Raw genomic sequence first — 21,165 nt, forward strand, 5'->3', positions numbered from 1 at the left:
TTGTATGTGGAATCTAAAAACCAAACCAAACCAAACAAAACAAAACAGAGTCCCAGATATAGGAGACAGACTTTGGTTACCACCAGAGGGAGGGGGGTTGAGGAGGTTACCACCAGAGGGAGGGGTTGAGGAGTGGGTGAAGTGGGTGAACTAGGTGAAGGGGACTGAGAGGTACAAACTTCCAGTTATACAAGTCAGTCACAGGGATGCAAAGTCCAGCATAGGGAATAGAGACAATAATATCGTAGTAACGTTGTATGATGATGGATTGGAACCAGACTATCACGGTGAACATTCAGTAATGTCTACAGATATGGACTCACTGTTGTGCACCAGAAAGTCATACAATACTGTATGTCAACTACACTTTAAAATAGAGTTAACAAAATTCAAAGTGGACAAGTCTTCCCCTTCTGTACTTTAAATACCAGTCTTCAGGTATTGTTGGAATACCTAAATGTTTAAAGTCCCCATGGGTACATTAAAGTACAAACTGCTTCTAGGAAAGAAGCTGCAGTATGAAATCCCCTACTTTGAACGTGCCATCTTATAATAAAAGAAATACAACTGGGGTGCCTGGGTGGCTCAGTTGTTAAGCGACTGCCTTCGGCTCAGGTCATGATCCTGGAGTCCCGGGATCGAGTCCCACATCGGGCTCCCTGCTCAGGGGGGAGTCTGCTTCTCCCTCTGACCCTCTTCCCTCTCATGCTCTCTATCTCTCATTCTCTCCCTCTCAAATAAATAAAATCTTTAAAAAAAAAAAAAAAAAGAAATACAACTGTAAAATTTTGAGATGGCATTTCATAATTTCAGTATTTCACACCTTCCTTTTTAAAAGACTGTCAAGTTGTTGCAGTCCATTTAAAAAAGAAGAGACCAGGGGAGGGGGTGGGGGATGGGCTAGCCTGGTGATGGGTATTAAAGAGGGCACGTACTGCATGGAGCTCTGGGTGTTATACACAAACAATGAATCATGGAATCATCATGAATCATCAAAAACTAATGATGTAATGTATGGTGATTAACATAACATAATAATAAAAAAAAAATTTTTTTTAATTAAAAATAATAAAAAAGAAGAGACCTGGTGCTAGAGTCCAAACTGAGAAGCAGGCGCACTGTCCCCCCGTTTCTCTTGCGTTCTCAGACCCTGGGCAGCCAATCACTCACCTGGGAGCTGTGTGGGCCCTCCTATGAGGCTGCGAGCCCCCCTCCGTGTGCTAGGACAGGGTTTACTAGCTCTGGTTCTGAAGCTCCATGGCTTCCAGGTTAGAAGGTGAGCATGACCGCGCACCGTCCTTACCCCTTCACTGGTTTTCTGCAAGTCTGAAGTCGTGTTCCGTGTGTCGTTGCCAGCGTCTCCGCCCTCAGAGCTGCTTTTGTTTTCCTCTTCTTTGCAGTCCTTGTCATCTTCATCCCCTGGAGATTTCCGGGACTGTTTAGAGGATTTCTAAACGTTCGGACAAGTTAAAAATTATAGTCAAAAGTACAACTCCAATGCACAAGTGTAAGAAAGAAATGCAGAAGTGGCTGACATACATCCCGTCATGGGGCTCGCTACAGGACAGACCAGTATAACAGGGCAGTGTGCAGAGGCTGGGCCAGGGGACCTGGGATAGACCGAGCCACCTCACGGGGCCTCAGTGTAACCAGCCGGAAAAGGAGGTACAGGTGCACTCAATGACCTGTTTGTCCTTTCCAGCAGCACAATGTTAAAAGCAGAAAAGAAAGAGTCATGTCCCCAGAGCACTGCCAATGGATGAATGATAGCTGGGTGGACAGCACGGCACCACCTTAGGAGGCTACAGGGCTACAAGGCTTCCCCAGCATTTCACGGTAGAAACTCAGGTCCAGAGAGTGAGGTGAACTATCTAAGGGAACAGATGAATATTCCTGTTAAGGCACCTGCTGTAGCTCTTTGGTTAAGAACAGACAACATTTATATCACCATGTGACAGAAACAAACTTTAATCTTTTAAATTACGGATGGTTTTTGGGGGCGCCTGCGTGGTTCAGTTGGTTAAGTGACTGCCTTCGGCTCAGGTCATGATCCTGGAGTCCTAGGATCGAGTCCCACATCCGGCTCCCTGCTCAGCAGGGAGTCTGCTTCTCCCTCTGACCCTCTTCCCTCTCGTGCTCTCTATCTCTCATTCTCTCTCTCAATTAAATAAATAAAATCTTTAAAAATAAATAAATAAATAAATTACGGATGGTTTTCGAAGGGCCCAAGGGAACCAGCCCTTTTTTATCACCTTGCCTTTGAAATCAAGATGAACTCTAAGGAAGATGAAAATAGAGTTCTAGTTTACAGCCAGAGTTGTTTTGGAGAACAGCATTAAAATGATCAAAAGCCGGCCCCGCTGTGCACCTTTAAAAAAGAAAGTAAAGTATACCATTTCACTAACATGTCCTCTCAGGAATTTTAAGAATCTTTAAGCATATGGCAAATAAGAGCTGAGGCAAAACTGATTTAGCCATGTCACTTTTGGTCTTCCAGAAATGAATTAGCAAACTGGAGCTTCCTCAGACAATCAATATTTTAAATACAACTTCCAAAGAGAAAATATCTTCTAGCTATGTGACAGAGCATGTAATTACATTGCTTCTATTTTACTTAACTGAAACCACCAACCAAGCTCAAAATGTCAGTTTAAAAAATGAGGTCATCTTTACTTTTCACAGGATGGAAAAGCAGAGATTTAATCATCCAAATGTGGAATGTCCACAGTTTAAGCTAACATCAAGTATGACAATACAAAAAGCACACTACTTTTTGTTTTCCTAGTAAACACAGTATAATTACTGAAATGTAGTAACCGCTTTATGTAGTAATTCTCAAATAATAGTCTCCAGCCAACAGTTCTTAGAGGTAATAATACACAACTCCCTAAAGTTCACAAAGCTTACCAAGGATCCTGAGCAACCCCACAGTGACATATCTGTAAGTACTATAGTCTGGCACATGGACCAGAATTAAGGCACTACTGAAGTTCTGCTCAAGAGTCACATTCAGTACTTAAAGAAATCTGGCTGCCCGGCGAGATTTGGTAACCCTGCAAAGCTCTTACTGTGCTGCAAACTCAAGATCATGGCAATTCTTGTAATTCTGGAGAAGGACCCTCCATCTGTTTCAGTACTGTAGTCTTGAATTGGTTGTGTGTCTAATTGTTGCCACCTTTGTTTTTTTTAACTAAGATTAAAAGTGGTTTAGCATCATCACCAGTTTACTGTGTTGTAAGGCTCTCTGGTTTGCCCTACTTTATACAGTAAGTAATGTGCATGGAAAATATTCTGACCTGTAATTTTCCAGTATCTGTTATGGCTCAGATATGAATCATCCATATACTTACTGCCAAAAAGATATACACATAACTTCCTTCAAATCTGCTTTTTGACTGAGATGTAGTCAAAAGTTTGTGAACCATTGGTTTTCAGTGGCAAAGGAAGATTATTCAACCTTAAGAAATAGGTGTAAAGAAAGATCACCATATTCAACAAAAAGGAAACATTTGGGAAGCCAAGGAGAAAGGAGATTATGTCAGGAAAGTGCTTCTCTACATGTGGTTCCCAAATCAACAGCATCAACCTTACCTGAAAATTTAATTCTCAGACCCCACACCCAAGGCCTACTCAAACAGAAATTCAGGCGGTTACGTTTAGCGATGTGTGTTTTAACAAGCTCTCTGATGCATATGTAAGTTTGAGAACCACTGTGCTAAGTTTCTCAGTCAATATTAAAAATTAAAAATCATTTATGCGCGGGGCGCCTGGATGGCTCAGTCATTAAGCTTCTGCCTTCGGCTCAGGTCATGATCCCGGGGTCCTGGGATCGAGCCCCACGTCGGGCTCCCTGCTCAGCAGGAGGCCTGCTTCTCCCTCTCCCACTCCCCCTGCTTGTGTTCCCTCTCTCGCTGTCTGTCAAATAAATAAATTAAATCTTTAAAAAAAAATCATTTATGCGCTTCCAAAGTTTTTGTGTTTGTGCATAATTTGTCTTGACAATAACTAAAATAGTAAAAAGTCAAAGAAATTTAAAAATCATGTTTCTTAAGTGATCATGGAAGTTGTGATCTTGAAGGAAAAGAAAAAAAAAAAGATGATCCCTTAATCTAAAATAGATAAACCTTAGTAAGTAAAGTTTGTCTTTACCCCTTCACTGCTTTAAATTATATATCCACATCAGGTCTGAGCCCTATGACTTCTGGTCTTCACAACAAGCAAAGAAATAATGACCTTGAAAAGCTGCATATCCACACTATCAAATGCCTCAGATACCTCAGGTAGCTTAGGTAATTTAGAAGGGTACAACACATACAGCTCAGCAGGAAATCATAAATTAAAAATATCAATTGAATTGGGTATTTAAATGAAATCTAAAATACTAAAAAAAAAAAATTCAGCTTAAAAAAATGTATTGGAAGATACAGTCTGACGAGGAAAATTCCAATTATTTTGTTGTGATTTGCAAACTTTATTCCCATCCAAGGCAGACACCATGTTTTTCATTGGGTGCACAGGAAGTAATGTATAATCATACAATTTCACCTGTATGCTAGTTGGGTGGATTTTATAGATCGTAAAATAAAATGCTGATAATCCAATCAACTCCTGGTGCTTGGTTTTTAAGGAGTTGCCCAAGTCTGTCCAGCCACTAAATACCAGAATCTAAAGGGAAGTAATTTATCCAAGTATTCAATCATGTGACAGACCAATTATAGTGAAACCTGTACCAATCTCTGGTCTTCAAAGATCTATTTCTCTTGTCTATCTTTTTAAAGGTGAACAATTTTCACAATCTCAGTTTGTTCAACTGCATGTCTGAATTACTGTATGAAAAACCTAGACTTTCAATGTGTAAGTCTAGGATCATGTCACTCCTCTGTTTAAAGCCTTCAATAAATTACCATCACATTGGGAATAAATCCAAATTCCTTAATGTGGCACCCAAGTCTCCATCACTGAGCCTTTGTCTGCCTCCCTTTTGGTCATGATCCCCAACAATGCTTGTCTTCTTTCAATTCAGGACATGCCAGACCCTTTCTGCCTCAGATCTTGGCTGCTCTGCCCCACCCAGCCCTCCTCCTCTGCTCTTTCTTCAGCCCTCGGTATAAACTTTGCCTCTTCAGAAAAGCCTGGCCACCCTATCTGAACCACATGCTCTTCCCACTCATTGCCTTCAGAGCCCCCTCATAATTTATATTATTCGCACAGTCTTTAAAGCAAAAAGACAGGTTAAGAGTATATCTATTTACACAGACTTGTCCTGAATGGTACTGAGTCTCCTATATTCCTAAATTCTTCCCAGAGCTCATTTGGAGGTTCTTATAGGAGGCATACCTACTCCTGTACCCTTGATGAAAGAACAGTCCTTCTCCAACTGAGAAGTGGTATTTTCAGTGCCAGGTCAGCTCTGAAGATGCCCTCACGTCTAAGGTTACCCGTCCTATTCTCCTTGGCTATATCTTACTGTCTCTGGAGGCAGAGGTCCACAGAGCTAGCACACTTCTATGCGCCCAAGGAATGAATTAAGAATAATCAAAACCTTAATGAACGTGCACATAACATTAATAACAATGGAAAACGTTCTCAGTCACCTTTGAAGTGTAGGACTTTTTCCGTTTTGAGCCCGCTTTTTCATTCTTTCTTTTGCCTTTTCCATCTTCTTCTACTCTATCCCCTTCCTCCTCACTGCTTGCATCTGCAGTATTCCCGCCTTCTCCCTCAGTTTCTGAGGAGCTCTGCTGCTGAATTGCCTAGGAAATAGCAAGATATTGGCTAATTACATTTTTTAAAAACATAGCAAAGAATACAGACTGTGAAAAGAATCATTCTATTTTAATCTGAAAGGGTTCAGCTTACTCTTAAGATTTTCAAAATAAAGGACTGTCAACTTCAATTTTCCAGTGACCACTTGATTTGAACCCTCTTGAGTAACAGAATTACATTTAATCCAAAATGTTACTGGAGTTAAAAAGAATTCTGATTTCAAATAGATGGAGGGTAACTACTAGTACAAAGGACATGTAAGAAAGACCCCAAAGAGAGTTAAAAACCAAAGAAATGAGATCTAACAATGAAGCAAACCATTACCTGGTACCCAGTAAACTTCACTCCCGGGTTATTCTCTATTTCCCACAATCCTTCATTAAATCCTTTCCGTTTGTTTGACTTTCCAAACTTGTCTTTGTATTCCTTATATGGAAAAAGGTCTTTCGGACCTAAAAATGCACTGCAGAGATATATTAGAAATAGAATTGACACTTTGACCTTCAAATATAAGCTATTTTTAATATCAATATCAACTAAGGTGTCACAGCATATTTTAGTAAGCAAACTAAAAGTATACATAAACCCTCTGAGTTGGGCACATATCATAAAATAGTTTACATATATATGGAGCCCCTGGGTGGCTCAGTCGGTTAAATGTCTGACTTTGGCTCAAGTCATGATCCCAGGGTCTGGGGATGGAGCCCTCTTGGGCTCATGCACTCAGCGGGGAGTCTGCTTCTTCCTCTCCCTCTCTCTCTCTCTGCCACTCCCCGCTCATACTCTTGCTCGCTCTCTAATAAATAAAATCTTAAAAAAAGTTTATACATATGCTTCTAGGCAGGAAAACTGGATAGCTGGCTATATAAGCCAGCAACTCTAGACTGTGCTACTTTGATTTTACTTTTAAATTACCAATTTATTTTTTGTTTTAAAACTGACTTTTAGTTACACACATAGTTTTAAAAATGTCCAGGGGCGCCTGGGTGGCTCAGTTGGTTAAGCGACTGCCTTCGGCTCAGGTCATGATCCTGGAGTCCTGGGATCGAGTCCCACATCGGGTTTCCTGCTCAGCAGGGAGTCTGCTTCTCCCTCTGACCCTCTTCCTGCTTGTGCTTTCTATCTCTCATTCTCTCTCTCTCAAATAAATAAATAAAATCTTAAAAAAAAAAAAAAAGTAAAATAAAAATGTCCAAACGTTGACCACTTAAATCATCATCTTAAACTAAGACTTATTTATGTTAACCTTCCATTGGTAAGGTTTTGTGAGATTTACAGTAAAAATATAAACAATGGTTACAAAAGTAATTTTAACTCTATATATCACATTACTATATTTATTCACTATTATTTCTATAAATTAAAAAATCATATTAGTGATTAATGCGGCAACAAATAAGAAAAAAATCAGATATAGCAAATAGAATGTTATGCAATTTAAACTTTATCCTAATTTAATCTTAACCAGAAAAAAGGAAATGAGTTCGAGTAAATCCTGGGACTGGCTAAAAGATCTGAGCATTCAAACTAGAGTCTCTTCAGCATTATCACCTATAATATATTAACCTGGTGAATGAGATGGTAGAGGCCCACATCCTGACTGACACCCAAGAAGCTTACATTTCAAACTAAGAGTCATAGATCCTTCCATCTGACAAATCTGACTGAACATCTATAATGTGTCAGGCACTGCTGAGGTGTTGCGAATTCTGTAGGGAACCCACGGACAACTATCTCTACCCTCACGGAGCACACATTCTAGGAGTGCGAGTAGGGTTTGGACAAACAGAAAAGAAAAAGCACAGTACTGTGTGCTAACATAAATAAAGCAGAGAAGGAGATGGCAAGACTAGGGGTGGATCTGGTTATTTAAGATCTACCGATCATGGAAGGCCTCCCTGAGAGGGGAGCATCGAAACAGGAGGTGGAGGAGCAGGCCGCGCAGTCTCTGGGTGGAGAGGGCAGCAGACCCAGGGAAGAGCGAGTACAACAGGCCCGAGGTAGGGGTGCCTGCCGTGTTGAAGAAAGGAAGAGGCCAGTGTGCGTAGACTGAGAGCAGGATGAGAGCAGGTGAGAGAGGGGACCGGGCGGGGGCACAGATTATGTGGGGCCTTGAAGGCCGCTATCGAGGCTCACAGACAGACGGGCAACCATGAAAGGTTTGAGAAGAGAAGTGACAATCTGTTTTAATAGGATCCTTCTAGCTGCTGTGCTGGAAACAGACTGAGGAAGTGGGCACTCGGGTAGAAGCAGGGAGACAAATCAGCCCACCAAAGGGATGGTGGTGACTCGGGCCAGGGTGTGTGCGGTACAGTGGGTGAGGAGCTGCTGGATTCTGAATTCACGCTCAAGAAAGAGCCAACGTGATTGTCAATGGGCTGGAGATGGCGCGTGGGAGAAAGGAAGGAGGTGAGGCTGTCTCCAAGGTGTCGGGCTGAGAAATGAGAAGAACAGAGGTGGCATTTACTGAATTGAAAGATTTTTGAGAGAACCAGACTTGAAGGTGAAAAGCTCAGTTTGAGATGTTAAGTTTGAAACCCTGGTTTGACATCCAAGTGAGGAGGTCAAGTAGGCAGTTGGAGAGGTAATTCTGGAACTCAGGGGAAAAAGGTCTGAGATGGAGACATAAAAGCTCTGAGACTGTGAGGTTAACAGTTTACTGTTAATCTTCATAAATTCCATTTTCTGGGCAACCCTCTCGGGTCCCCTCCCTCTTCAGGAGCTTTGTACTATTGCTTGATGCTACTGCTCAATAAACTTTGCTTCCCACCAAAAAATATATATATATAATATATATGTATATTTGTATTTTCTGACTGGGTCTTAGTACTGATTCCTCATTGCCTAGCTGATCAAAGACTTCAAGCTGATAAAAATACCTGTGGAAGCTTTCTGACCCCAACCACCAAAACTCCCTTGACCTTTAATTGCTTGGTCAACATGATTCTATCTCATTGAATCCAGACAAAATTTATTAGGTTACTGGACATTTTAATCAAAGGCATGTCACTGTCTTGCGTGACAAATGGAACATGAGAAAGAAATGGACTTTGGGTGTGTCCATTTTACTTTTCGAGAAGTTTGTCACGCATTATTAGACTATGGTTTTTGACCTTTCTCCAGCATTTGACTCTGCGTGTAGGAATTAACTATGGGCTAAGCTGCTGAGGGTCCCACCAGTTACTGCTGCTAACCAGAGCTTGCCTGTACTTTACTGAGGCAGGGTTAATGGTTCAAATGGCCATGGCAGCCGCTGCCAGAAACAAGAGCCCTGAATGTACTGTTCTAAAACAACGTATTTTTGATACACAACCTTGTTTTTTCCTAGATTATAGAAAGATAATTCCTCAAATCAAATTTCCTCCCAATTGGTTAACTTTCCTGCATGTTTCACAAATCTTAAAGTGTAGGCCAGGAAATAAAACTGTTCAAAGCTCCAGTCTCTAAGGATGTTATTTTTTTTTCTCCTGGCCAAGGCTGCCTTGAAAAGTGTCCAGACTAAAACTGCTGGAGTGGTTATATGGAGCAGAAGAATTTGGGGGCTCCAATGACCTATCTGTCTGGGCATTAAATTCAAGTCGATGTTCTGAGGAAAATTCTAGTCACGTGGGGGTGCTCCTCTGGCTGACCTGCACACAGCTTTCTTGCTAAGTTCCTTACCTTTCATATATTTTTTCTCCTTTTCATTTATTTCATTTTAATTTAATTTGATTTTAATTCATCCAACAGCTCTTATTTTAAACACTTACCATTGGCCAGGCACTGTGTTAAGCACTGTGTCCACAGGAGTAAGCAAACCCTACATGATCTCTGCCTCCACAGAGAAGCTGAACATTTTAGGTACTTGCCCAGGCATACAGTCTCAGGTTCAGGGATACCCAATACCTAATAAACGCTCTACTGAAACAAACTTATGGCAGGTTTTGTGAAATTCATTCTCCTCTAGATGTTTCAAAATCTACCTCTGGATGATCAAACCAGCAAAAAACCACATATGGACTATATTATACTGTTCCTTGGTAGAACTGGGTTTACTGAATTGAGCCTTGGAATGATGCCATTGGTTTCTATTAAGGATACTGTAAAAAACAGCTCTGTGAAACCCTTCACACTGTTCACTGGAATGATCCTGTTACATTCACCAGCAATACACCAGGTAGAAGCTCTTTAGTTATATAGCACTTTAAGGAATGCCTAGAAAATGTTTACTAAGTAAATAAAAGTGACCACATAATGTTAGTAAATGGTTGATTTGTCCCATATACTAGAAATGTGATAATCTTGTTTATTAAATCCTGCCTGATTCCAGGAATACAATCCAATCATTTGGAAACAGGTCCTAGAGAAAAAGCACAATAATTGTACAGATGTAAACTGGAGACAGGAATGGAGCAAATAGAAAAATACGTATCATAAAGCCCTTTGCACTTATTATAGGTAAAACATCTCTAAGCTTTCTAGCAATCTCTATGGAGGAAAACATGGTAATGGTGCATAGTATGTACACAGTGTCTATTAGATAAAAACGAAAGAAAATAAAACCAACTTTCTGAAAGAAACAATTATTTCTCACATGAAGCCAAGAAATAAATATGTCTTAAGGGCCTCTGTCTCCTGGCTAGCTCTCTTTCTTTTTTTATTTTTTTTTAAAGATTTTATTTATTTTTATTTAGAAAGAGAGAGCACATGAGTTGGGGGAGGGACAGAGGGAGATGGAAAGAGACTCTCTAGCGGACTCCGTGGTGAGCACGGAGCCCAACGCAGGGCTTGATCTCATGACCCTGAGATCACGACCTAAGCAGAAATCAGGAGTTGGACACTCAACCAACTGAGCCACCCAGGCGCCCTGTGGCTAGCTCTTTCCAGATAAAAATGAAGAACATGTCAGACTGGCAGAGACTGCAAGCTAAGAAAAAGTTCACGCCTGGCTCTACTCTTTCAAATGAACACAAGGGAGGATCCTGAATTTGAAGACCTGTAAAATTTCATGACAGTTTGTAGCTTTCCCCAACACATGCAATTCCTTTTTTTTTTTTTTAAGGTTTTATTTATTTATTTGACAGAGAGAGAGAGAGAGACAGCGAGAGAGGGAACACAAGCAGGGGAAGTGGGAGAGGGAGAAGCAGGCTTCCCGCAGAGAAGGGAGCCCGATGTGGGGCTCGATCCCAGGACCTTGGAATCATGACTTGAGCCAAAGGCAGATGCTTAACGACTGAGCCACCCAGGCGCCCCCACATATGCAATTCCTATTTAAGTCCTTGCTCTGATTGACCATATACATTTTTACTGTGTCAAGATTGCCAACCATCTAGTATCTACTATCTTCTTTCTTTAATTAATGGATTACTCCTTCCAATTGTTTTCCCATTAAGAGTTGCCCAGCTAGAGGATATGTTTCCCAATTCCTGACAGCAACACGTGGCCAAATGACTGAGTTTTTGCCACTGCAATGAGTACGAGTGTAAGTGATATATGCAACTTCCTTGTCATTTCTGTACAAAGAAGTTACCCGCTCTTCCTGTTTTCTCTTTCTTTCTGCCTTCTCTCTACCTGGAAGATGCACAGATGCTGCTGAGCCCCGTTTTGTTTGTTTGTTTTTAAGTAAGCAGACAAGAGCAACACTCCTGGGAATGGCAGGACAATGTGACAGAAGGAACCTGGGTCCGTAGAGCACAGTAGTCTACCCACCTTGATCTACCTATCTCTGGATTGTTTCAAAAGAAAGAAAGAATTTTTTTTCAAGATTTTATTTATTTATTTGAGAGAGAGAATGAGATAAGAGAGCATGAGAGGGGGGAGGGTTAGAGGGAGAAGCAGATTCCCCTCTGAGCAGGGAGCCCGAATGGGACTCGATCCCGGGACTCCAGGATCATGACTTGAGCCAAAGGCAGTCGCTTAACCAACTGAGCCACCCAGGCTCCCGAAAGAAAGAATTTTCTATATTATTTGAGACACTGTATTTTCAGGTTCTGTTGTTCAGCAGTTTAGCCTGTACTCTAACCAATACAATTTATTTATTTATTTATTTATTTATTTTTAAAGATTTTATTTATTTGACAGAGAGAGACAGCGAGAGCAGGAACATAAGCAGGGGGAGTGGGAGAGGGAGAAGCAGGCTTCCTGCTGAGCAGGGAGCCAGATGTGGGACTCGATCCCAGGACCCTGGGATCATGACCTGAGCCGAAGGCAGACGCTTAATGACTGAGCCACCCAGGCGCCCTCTAACCAATACAATTTAAAAACCTTATTAAGTTGGTATGTTTGCTTCAGGGTTCAACAAATTGAAAAGAACCTGAGACAACATGTTGTATGAAATATAAATGGATGAAGTTTCTCTAGAAAGGAAATATATAAGAGCAACAAAAGAAATTACTGGGAGTGGTAAGGAGACTACCCTTTTGTGTCCTAAAGGAGATTCTGGGTAATGCCCAACATTTACACAGAAATAACATTCAAAAGCAAATGAATGAAAAAATCTTCACATTAAGAAAAATACATTATTAAGCTTGGTAATTTTATATAATTATGATCCTTTTAATAACATATAAAATGTCATAAATCAGGTATAAACATTGTAGTATAGTAGATCCAAATTAGAGCTGCTGAAGCTTTAAGTTGTTTTGTTGACTTACGTTTCATGGGTGCCAAAAAAGAAGATAGGATACTTGTTTGCTGGGGGCTTCACAGCTCCCTCTGGGAGTTCATCAATCTGTTAAAGATAAATTTAGTTATTAAATATTCAGTTAAATCATGTAAAATAACATAAACACGATATAAACATTTTTTTGGTAACTTCAAAATAAAATTATTCTAATAAAAATCCCAATAATTTTTCTTTTTTTGAACTTTACAAATGATTCCAAAGTTCATATTTGGCCCACCACATGGAGAGTAACACTCTAAGTTGATTATAACCCTTATGGTAATACATAATCAGGAGCCAAAACTACTCATTTCCTTTGACTCAATAGAATTACTGCTGGGAATATGTCCTAGTGAAATAATTAAAAAGAGTATCAAGAACAAAAAAAACCCCAAAAAGATGCACTTTTTGGAGATGACAGTGAATTTTTACACACACACACACACACCCAGAAACATGTGTTGCATGATAGAGATTATAGAAAATTAACTCAATGAAGTATTACATTGTCATTAAAAATTATCAACTCTTGCCTAGACTACTGCAAGTTTCTCTCTCCACCCATTTAAGCTATAATTACCTTTAATTTTTTAAGTAGGCTCCACCCCAGCATGGAGCCCAACATGGGGCCTGAACTCATGACCCTGAGATCAAGACCTGAGCAGAGATCAAGAGTCTGACGCCCAACTGACTGAGCCACCCAGGAGCCCCCAGAATTACTATTTATGTATTTATGTATTTATTTATTTATTTAAATATTTTATGTATTTATTTGTCAGAGGGACAGAGAGAGAGCACAAGCAGGGGGAGTGGCAGGCAGAAGGAGAGGGAGAAGCAGGCTCCCCACTGAGCAAGGAGCCCAATGTGGGACTCGATCCCTGAAGTCAGGACCTGAGCTGAAGGCAGACACTTAACCAACTGAGCCACCCAGGTGTCCCTAGAATTATCTTTTTTTTTTTTCTAGGCATAGTCTTTTTTTTTTTTAATAATTTTTTTAAAGATTTTATTTATTTATTTGAGAGAGAGAGAGCATGAGGGGGGGAGGGTCAGAGGGAGAAGCAGGCTACCCGCTGAGCAGGGAGCCGGATGTGGGACTCGATCCCGGCACTCCAGAATCATGACCTGAGCGGAAGGCAGTCGCTTAACCAACTGAGCCACCCAGGCGCCCCCTAGAATTATCTTTTAAAACAAACACTCGATTATCTCACTTTCTTGCTTCAAATCCTTCTATAGCTTCTCATTGCTTAGAGCATTCTTATCTGTGCATATGAAACCTCTGGAACTTTAAAAAAAATATACTTCAGGGGCACCTGGGTGGCTCAGTCGGTTAAGCATCCGTCTTCAGCTCAGGTCATGATCCCAGGGTCCTGGGATTGAGCCCCGCAGGGAGCCTGCTTCTCCCTCTCCCTCTGCCTGCAGCTCCCCCCATTTGTGCTGTCAAATAAATTAATAAAATGTTAAAAAAAACCATACACAGGCACACACACACTTCAGTCCTCCCCAAAAGACCTACAGATTCTTATGTATAGCTGGGGTTGAGAAACTCTAATAAGATAAAGTTGAAATTCCTTAGCTATTATATAGTTATATATTCATAATTCCTTACAGTGTTTCAGGAAATGGTCCTTGACTCACAAATCTCCATCTGCAGCCCCAGCCCTTCCTTTGAACTCCTATAATCCTGACCGGATTACGTTGAACTGTAGGCAAGAAATTGCTGATGTCTACAAACCACTTCCATTTACAGGTCCTCCAAGCAGCTTAAGTTGAAGAAAAGGCTACAAAGAGGAGAAGGGGCACACCTGCAATTCAGAGAGCAAGAGGCAGGGCATGGTAGCCCGTCTCCTGAGGAGCTGTGCAGGCCCCCTTCGCTCACACACGGCAGCAGCCTGGGGAGGACACCATCACACGTTCCCTTGGAACCAAAGGAAGTCCGTGTCAGAGTAGACACTGTGTGTGGAGGAAAGATGAACTTCGAGTCTAGAATGTGTAAAGTCCTGCTTCTGATTTAAACTGAGACATCAAAGGTATCACCTCATTCATCTCTTGGGGCCTTGACTTTCCCATCTGTAAAATGAGATGGCTTCCATGTGGCAACCTCTCTATTTCCTTCAAGTCCTGAAATACCATGGCTTGTCTAAAACTGAACTTACTTCCCCTGAATCTGTTTTTGTTTTCTATCTTAATTATTGGTATAGTCTGTTACTAAGAAAGAAACCATCTTTTTGTTATTTCCTCAAGCCCCATATTCAGTTTTTCACCTTTCTCTAGTTCAGCTCCAGAAATGTCTCTACATTGATCATCATTCCCATTAGTAAATTTAGTACCCTAAACAAGTTCTCATGATCTTTCGACAAGGCCACTATAGTGGGGCTTTTGAAGTATCTTCTTTTCTCCAGGCTTTTTCCCATTACATTCAATATTACCCTACAAAGACAGTTTAAAATGAATAACTTAATTTGAATCAATTCACTAAACATTCAATAACGTGTGTATGATAATATATGGTAAAAATCATGACATAAAATTTTCCATCTTTTTTTTTTTTTAAGATTTTTTATTTATTTATTTGACAGAGAGAGAGAGAGAGAGAGAGAGCAGGAACAAAAGCAGGGGGAGTGGGAGAGGGAGAAGCAGGCTTCCCGCTGAGCAGGGAGTCCGATGCAGGGCTCGATCCCAGGACTCTGGGATCACGACCTGAGCTGAAGGCAGACGCTTAATCGACTGAGCCACCCAGGCGCCCTAAAATTTTCCGTCTTAACCATTTTTACGTGTACAGTTCAGTAGTAACAATATTCACATTGTTGTGAAACAGATCTCCAGAAGGTGAATAACTACATTTTTAATGGACAAAAAATAGAACTTAAATGGAAATGCATGTTAAGTATGTAGTGGGCATACCATTTGATAAAACACCACTGTCATGTTTTTGTCACTCTTATAAGTGAATGTAAACAATTTAAAAAGGAATTTTCTCTTTTAAAACTTTCTTTCCAACAAAAATACAACTTTTGGTTAAACTCTTTTCTTCTGCTACAATGTTACACAAGTAATATCTACTGTATAGGTCGTAAAGTGATGGCCCTTGGGCCATTTCTGGCCTGAAGATAAGTTTTGTTTGGCTCATACAGTGTTTTTTGTTTTTTGGGTTTTTTAAACTGAATTAGGTATCAACACTTTAAAACAGGAAGATTCACATTAAAATCCAGATTAACCGCTTCTGTGAAAAAAATATTAAAGACAGATAAATAAGCATTCCCACAAGGTGACAATTCAACATTTTCAACAGTTGCCACCTTTAGACAAAGTATGTGCCCTCAAGTATGTTACATGCCCACCACGCTCTAGATAATGTTATAAATGCCTGTGTTCCTTATTTATATTGCTTACCGGGCCCCTGGAACATATAAGTTTGTGTCCCTATAATAAATACCATCAAAAATAGTATAACTGGCCTTACCACCATGCTGTCCGCCCCCCCAAGAAAGGGGTTAATGTGTTGAGACATGTACTCACTGCATTTTATTGAGTCTTTGTTTTTAACTCTTTTGAAAATTAGACTTTGGCAATTTTGGAATAGGTACATCTTCCTGAATCTATTAAAAAATGTACCTCCCAGGGGCGCCTGGGTGGCTCAGTCCTTAGGCATCTGCCTTTGGCTCAGGTCATGATCCCGGGGTCCTGGGATCGAGCCCCGCAACAGGTTCCCTGCTCAGCGGGAAGCCTGTTTCTCCCTCTCCCACTTCCCCTGCTTGTGTTCCGTCTCTCTCTGTCAAATAAATAAATAAAATCTTTTTTAAAAAAATGTACCTCCCACTGTTTTTTGGCTCCTACAGTGAATAGCAAGTGGCAACAGAACTTTATCTTCAGAGTTTGTTTTTCTCTACTGTTTGTTTTTCTGACTTTGTACTTTGTATTTTTACTTTTGTTTCTGGTTCTTGGCTATGTTTGGTTCTGACTCTGGTTTGCACACAGCCAAATGTTATTCCCCGTTACAGGATGATGGTGACCTCTTGCCTTTGGGTATGACATGGCGCAAAATCTGGTATATCATTGTTTTAGTTTGTAGAAGAATGTCTTGCTTCTACTAGAAAGAAGAAAAGCCCTTTCTTCTAGATCAGTGAATGTGTGTATTCTGTGTTTCCTTCAACCTGTACCTGAAGTTTTAGACCTGAACCCATAAGCTCTCTATGTGTTTGTACTTGATAGTACAAACCCCTCCTTTACCCCTCTCCTTTTGTGATTTTGAAACATTTTTCTACTTCAGGAAAGGGTCTTAACAAATTAGATATAATTTTCTTAAAACAAAAGAGCTCTTTTTATTGGTTTACAGATACTAATATGACTTATAAAAATTTGATATAAAGGAAAAGATGTATAAAATATACATATTTATATATATAAGGTTTCTTTATATATTTACATATAATATAAAGGAATATAAAAATCTAATATAAATCTAAGAATCCTCAGGGAAAAAAATGAATGTATAGTAAATTAAATATGGTAGCCTTATTGTTCTCTATTTATTTGTCTGCTTTGAACATTATAGAGACACTCAGGGGATGTCAGTTAGAGACCAAGCCTCTATCCCTTGGAGTCTACAAGTCTACAGCCCTTTGAGAGGGAGGCAACCTCTTATTTCCTAGAAAACCTCAGAATTTCATCCCTGGACCTTTACCATTAGTATTACCTGGGGACTCATTTGAAATGCTAGTTCTCAGTCCAGAACCCTGACCAACTGACTTAGACACCTTGGGAGTTAAGCCCAAGAATCAATGTTTTAAGAAACATCCAGCTGATTTTGAATTACATTATAAGATGTTCCATCCTCTTGCTGTGGTTCCTGTGGGTGGATTGCCTTCATTTCTTATGATTAATATGAATCTCAATATATCTGCAGGATTTTTGCACGGAGATTGCAAAAATGCACCAATGCAGGATTGCTTTCTTAATGCTTTAAAATGTATAAAATGTCAACATTTCTATTTTTTATTAAAGGAGTACTTTATTATATTAAATGTGGTGACCTTCTAAGGAAAATCCTTCTCACAGAAACTGATAGGTCAGAGACATCTGTATAAAAAATCCAAATTTAAGTAATCAAAGTGAACAAATCAGATGTGATAATATTGGTGTAAAAACAACTTTGGATTTAATCATTGTTGAATGTAATATAAGCAAATATTTTATTTTCTTAAGTAAAATTTGGTTTGTTTTCTCATGAAGACACTAATTAGAGTGGAACTTTTTAAACAGGTCTACTGATAAGCTAATATTACTTCCATATAATGGTAAAGATTAAGGAAAACATAAATGAATTATAGTTCTGGCAAGCTTTTCTATATCAACAGTATAGCATGTGTTATGTTAAACATTAATTTCCAATAGTTAACTTTAGGGCACTGGACTAGTATTAAATTGAATAATTAATAGATAATCTGTGTATCCTTTAATAGTTTCTAAATAAAATAGAATACTGAAACATTGGTAACGATGTATAGTTTTAATTTTAACTTTCATATATTATGTAGTGACTATTTTTGCTAGTCTAAGAAGGCAGAGAGAGGATATGTGTGTTATGTTTGTCCATGAGTTTTGACAGATTGCTAAAACATATACGACAGTAATTCCTCAAGTATCTGACTCTCTGTGAAACAGAGAGTTAGTTACTTTGGTTAAATTATAAGTGGGGGATTGAGACTACTAAGAACAATAGTGGCACAGAAGTACAACCAGGTAGGCAAGGTAATGGGATGTGTTTTTGCTTATTAATGGGAAAAAATTAGTTTTGTACTTGAAGTCAAGTATCCGGGTTATTCGAGCATGTGGGAGAGGATTAAGAAGGATAAAACCCAATATTCAATGAATACTGAAAACTAGGTTTGTAGAAAGGAAAGTTTACTTGCTTTGAACTGTATTAACTACAAATAGTCTAAAAATATGCAATGAAATACTAAAATGTTGTCAAAGCTGGTTTAGTTTGTTTTTTTTTAATTGAACTATAACTGACATACAATATCCTATTAGTTTCACATGTACATCATATCCATTCAACACTGTTATGTATTATGGAATGATCCCCCCAGTAAGTCATCATCTGTCACCATACGAAGTGACCACGTTAGTGACTCAACACCTGGTACCTTACATCTCACAACTTGTCACTAAGTGTGTACCTCTTGGTCCTCTTCACCTGTTCTGCCTGCCCCATCTCCAACCCCTCCCCACTCTCGTAACCAACAGTTTCCTCTATCTATGAGCCTCTGTGTTGTTTTTCAGTTTTATAAGTTTCTGGGTTTTGTTTGTTCATTTGTTTTTCAGATTCCACATACAAGTGAAATCATATGGTATTTGTCTTTCTCCATCTGACTTATTTCACTTATCATAAAACCCTCTAGATCTATCCATGTTGTCACAAATGGCAAGGTTTCATCCTTTTTTGTGGGCGAGTAATATTCCACTCCATACATACACCACATCTTCTTTAGCCAATCATCTACTGACATACACTTGGGTTACTTCCATATCTTGGCTATTACAAATGATGCTACAATAAACCGGGATGCATGTATCTCTACAAATTGATATTTTCATTTTCTTTGAACAAATACCCAGCAGTGGAATTGCTGGATTGTATAGTATTTCTATTTTTAGTTTTTTGAGGAACCTCCTGTTTTCCATAGTGACCGCATCAATTTACATTCCCACAACAGGGTATGAGTGTTCCCTTTTTTCTACATCCTTGCCAACACTTGTTGTCTTTTTGATATAGCTGGCTCAGTTTTTATGACTTATTCGTGAGATTAAAAAGGGTGAGTTTATAAATCCATTAATGTCAAATATTTATTCACACAAAACCAGAATGTTGTTGCCAGCCCTTCAAATTATTCAAACAAGCCAACCACATTCTTCTGTGGGATACCCATTCTCTTGATACTACAAAGCCTACCTCCACTACCCCTGGCTGTTCACTCTGTTCCTCAGAGCAACCCCCACATGGCTCTGTATGGCACATGGTTTCCTCTTCCTCCGGGATGTGAGTTTATGTAATTAATAAGATGTGGTCTATCTCATCTGTCCAGTGATGTGTGTTGAGGCATTCCCATAACCATATGGTGGGAATCCCTCTCTCAGCAATAGGGTGAATAGAAGGGTATGAAAATACAGGCACCAACATCAGGGGAATCTAATCAGGATCCTGGGGGACAAGGGGTTCCACACTGCAGATCAAATTTATACGTGGTTATGGTTTCATTCATTGTAGTCCATACAGTAGTTGGGGGTGAGGGTGCAGTGGAGGGTGAGGAGTCCTAAGAGCCAGAAGGGTAGGCAAAGATACCCAAGCTTCCTCCTTTAGCAATGCCTTTCCTCTGAGAAATGCCCTTGGCCCATTCCCTTACTTTGTTCAAATCTTTGCTCAAATAGTACCTCATCAGAGAGGTACTTCCTTACAACCCATTTAAAAATAGCACCTGTTGGGGCGCCTGGGTGGCTCAGTCGTTAAGCGTCTGCCTTCAGCTCAGGTCATGATCCCAGGGTCCTGGGATCGAGCCCCGCATCTGGCTCCCTACTCTGCGGGAGGCCTGCTTCTCCCTCTCACTCCCCCTGCTTGTGCTCCCTCTCTTGCTGTGTCTCTGTCAAATAAATAAATAAAAATCTTAAAAAAAAAAAATCCTTAAAAAAAAAATAGCACCCCTTTGGGATGCCTGGGTGGTTAAGCGTCTACCTTCGAGGGTCCTAGGATTGACTCCCGCATCGGGCTCCTTGCTCAGCAGGGAGCCTGCTTCTCCCTCCGCCACTCCCCCTGCTTGTGCTCACTCTCTCTGACAAATAAATAAATCTTAAAAAAAAAATAGCACCTCTTCCCATGTCATTCTCTATTTCCTCATTCTTCTTTTATTTTTATTCTGAACATTTTCCTGACATTGAGTATTTTGTTTGCCTCTTCACATAAGAATATAATCCCTGGGACGCCTGGGTGTCGGTTAAGCGTCTGCCTGAGGCTCAGGTCATGATCTCAGGGTCCTGGGATCAGGTCCTGCATCAGGCTCCTTGTTCAGCGGGAAGCCTGCTTCTCCCTCTCCCACTCCCCCTGCCTGTGTTTCCTCTCTCGCTGTCTCTCTCTCTGACAAATAAATAAATAAAATCTTAAAAAAAAAAAAAAAAAGAATATAATCTCTGTGCAGGGGAAACGTGTTCTTCACCATAGCAGCCTGACTGACTAAACCTGACACATGGTAGGTACATAATAAATATTACTTGAGGATCAAGATTTCCTTATTGACTTAGGACCTGAAGAAGCCTACGCTCACACATGGAGAGAATGAGTGATCCCAACTATGATGGAGAAGATAAAGCATATCATGGAATACTTTCAATAACAGATTACTAAGAAAAACTATTCTGGGGTTATAGTATAAAGGAGTCTCTATGCTTAAAAAAAACAAGAATGACAAGCAAACTTGTATCTTTTGAGTATGCCAATAAGGATTTGGGGGGCTAGCTGAAAAGAATATTGAAAAGAATACAGAGAAAAATAGACTATTTTAGCTACCAAAGTGTATAAAGTGAAGTTAAATTACAGAGGGAAAAAAAAGCTTGTGATGTTGTTATAAAAATGGCTTTAGATAAAGAGTTCCACACAAATGAGTCAACAGATTTACTGCAGGGTAAGAAGAGGAAAGCACGTTATGGAAAAAGGAAATATACACAAGATAAAGGGGAAAGAATTCTAAAAATGTGACTATATTTGG

At 39.9% G+C, this 21,165-nt stretch overlaps 1 protein-coding gene across 1 annotated transcript in view; it reads right to left on the reverse strand.

Moving 5' to 3' along the window:
* The window catches only part of HDGFL3 (HDGF like 3), an 87,046-nt gene that overhangs the window by 13,818 nt on the left and 52,063 nt on the right, over positions 1–21,165 (reverse strand). Inside the window, exons 2-5 of the mRNA XM_027569101.2 lie at positions 12,399–12,475; positions 6,091–6,229; positions 5,595–5,753; positions 1,304–1,450 (exon numbers count right to left, since the gene is read on the reverse strand). Of these exons, the coding sequence (XP_027424902.1) occupies positions 1,304–1,450; positions 5,595–5,753; positions 6,091–6,229; positions 12,399–12,475 (522 nt within the window). The remainder of the gene's footprint in view (positions 1–1,303; positions 1,451–5,594; positions 5,754–6,090; positions 6,230–12,398; positions 12,476–21,165) is intronic.

The sequence above is a fragment of the Zalophus californianus genome, chromosome 6 (assembly GCF_009762305.2).
Source record: "Zalophus californianus isolate mZalCal1 chromosome 6, mZalCal1.pri.v2, whole genome shotgun sequence".
In the NCBI taxonomy this organism is placed as follows: Eukaryota; Metazoa; Chordata; class Mammalia; order Carnivora; family Otariidae; genus Zalophus; species Zalophus californianus.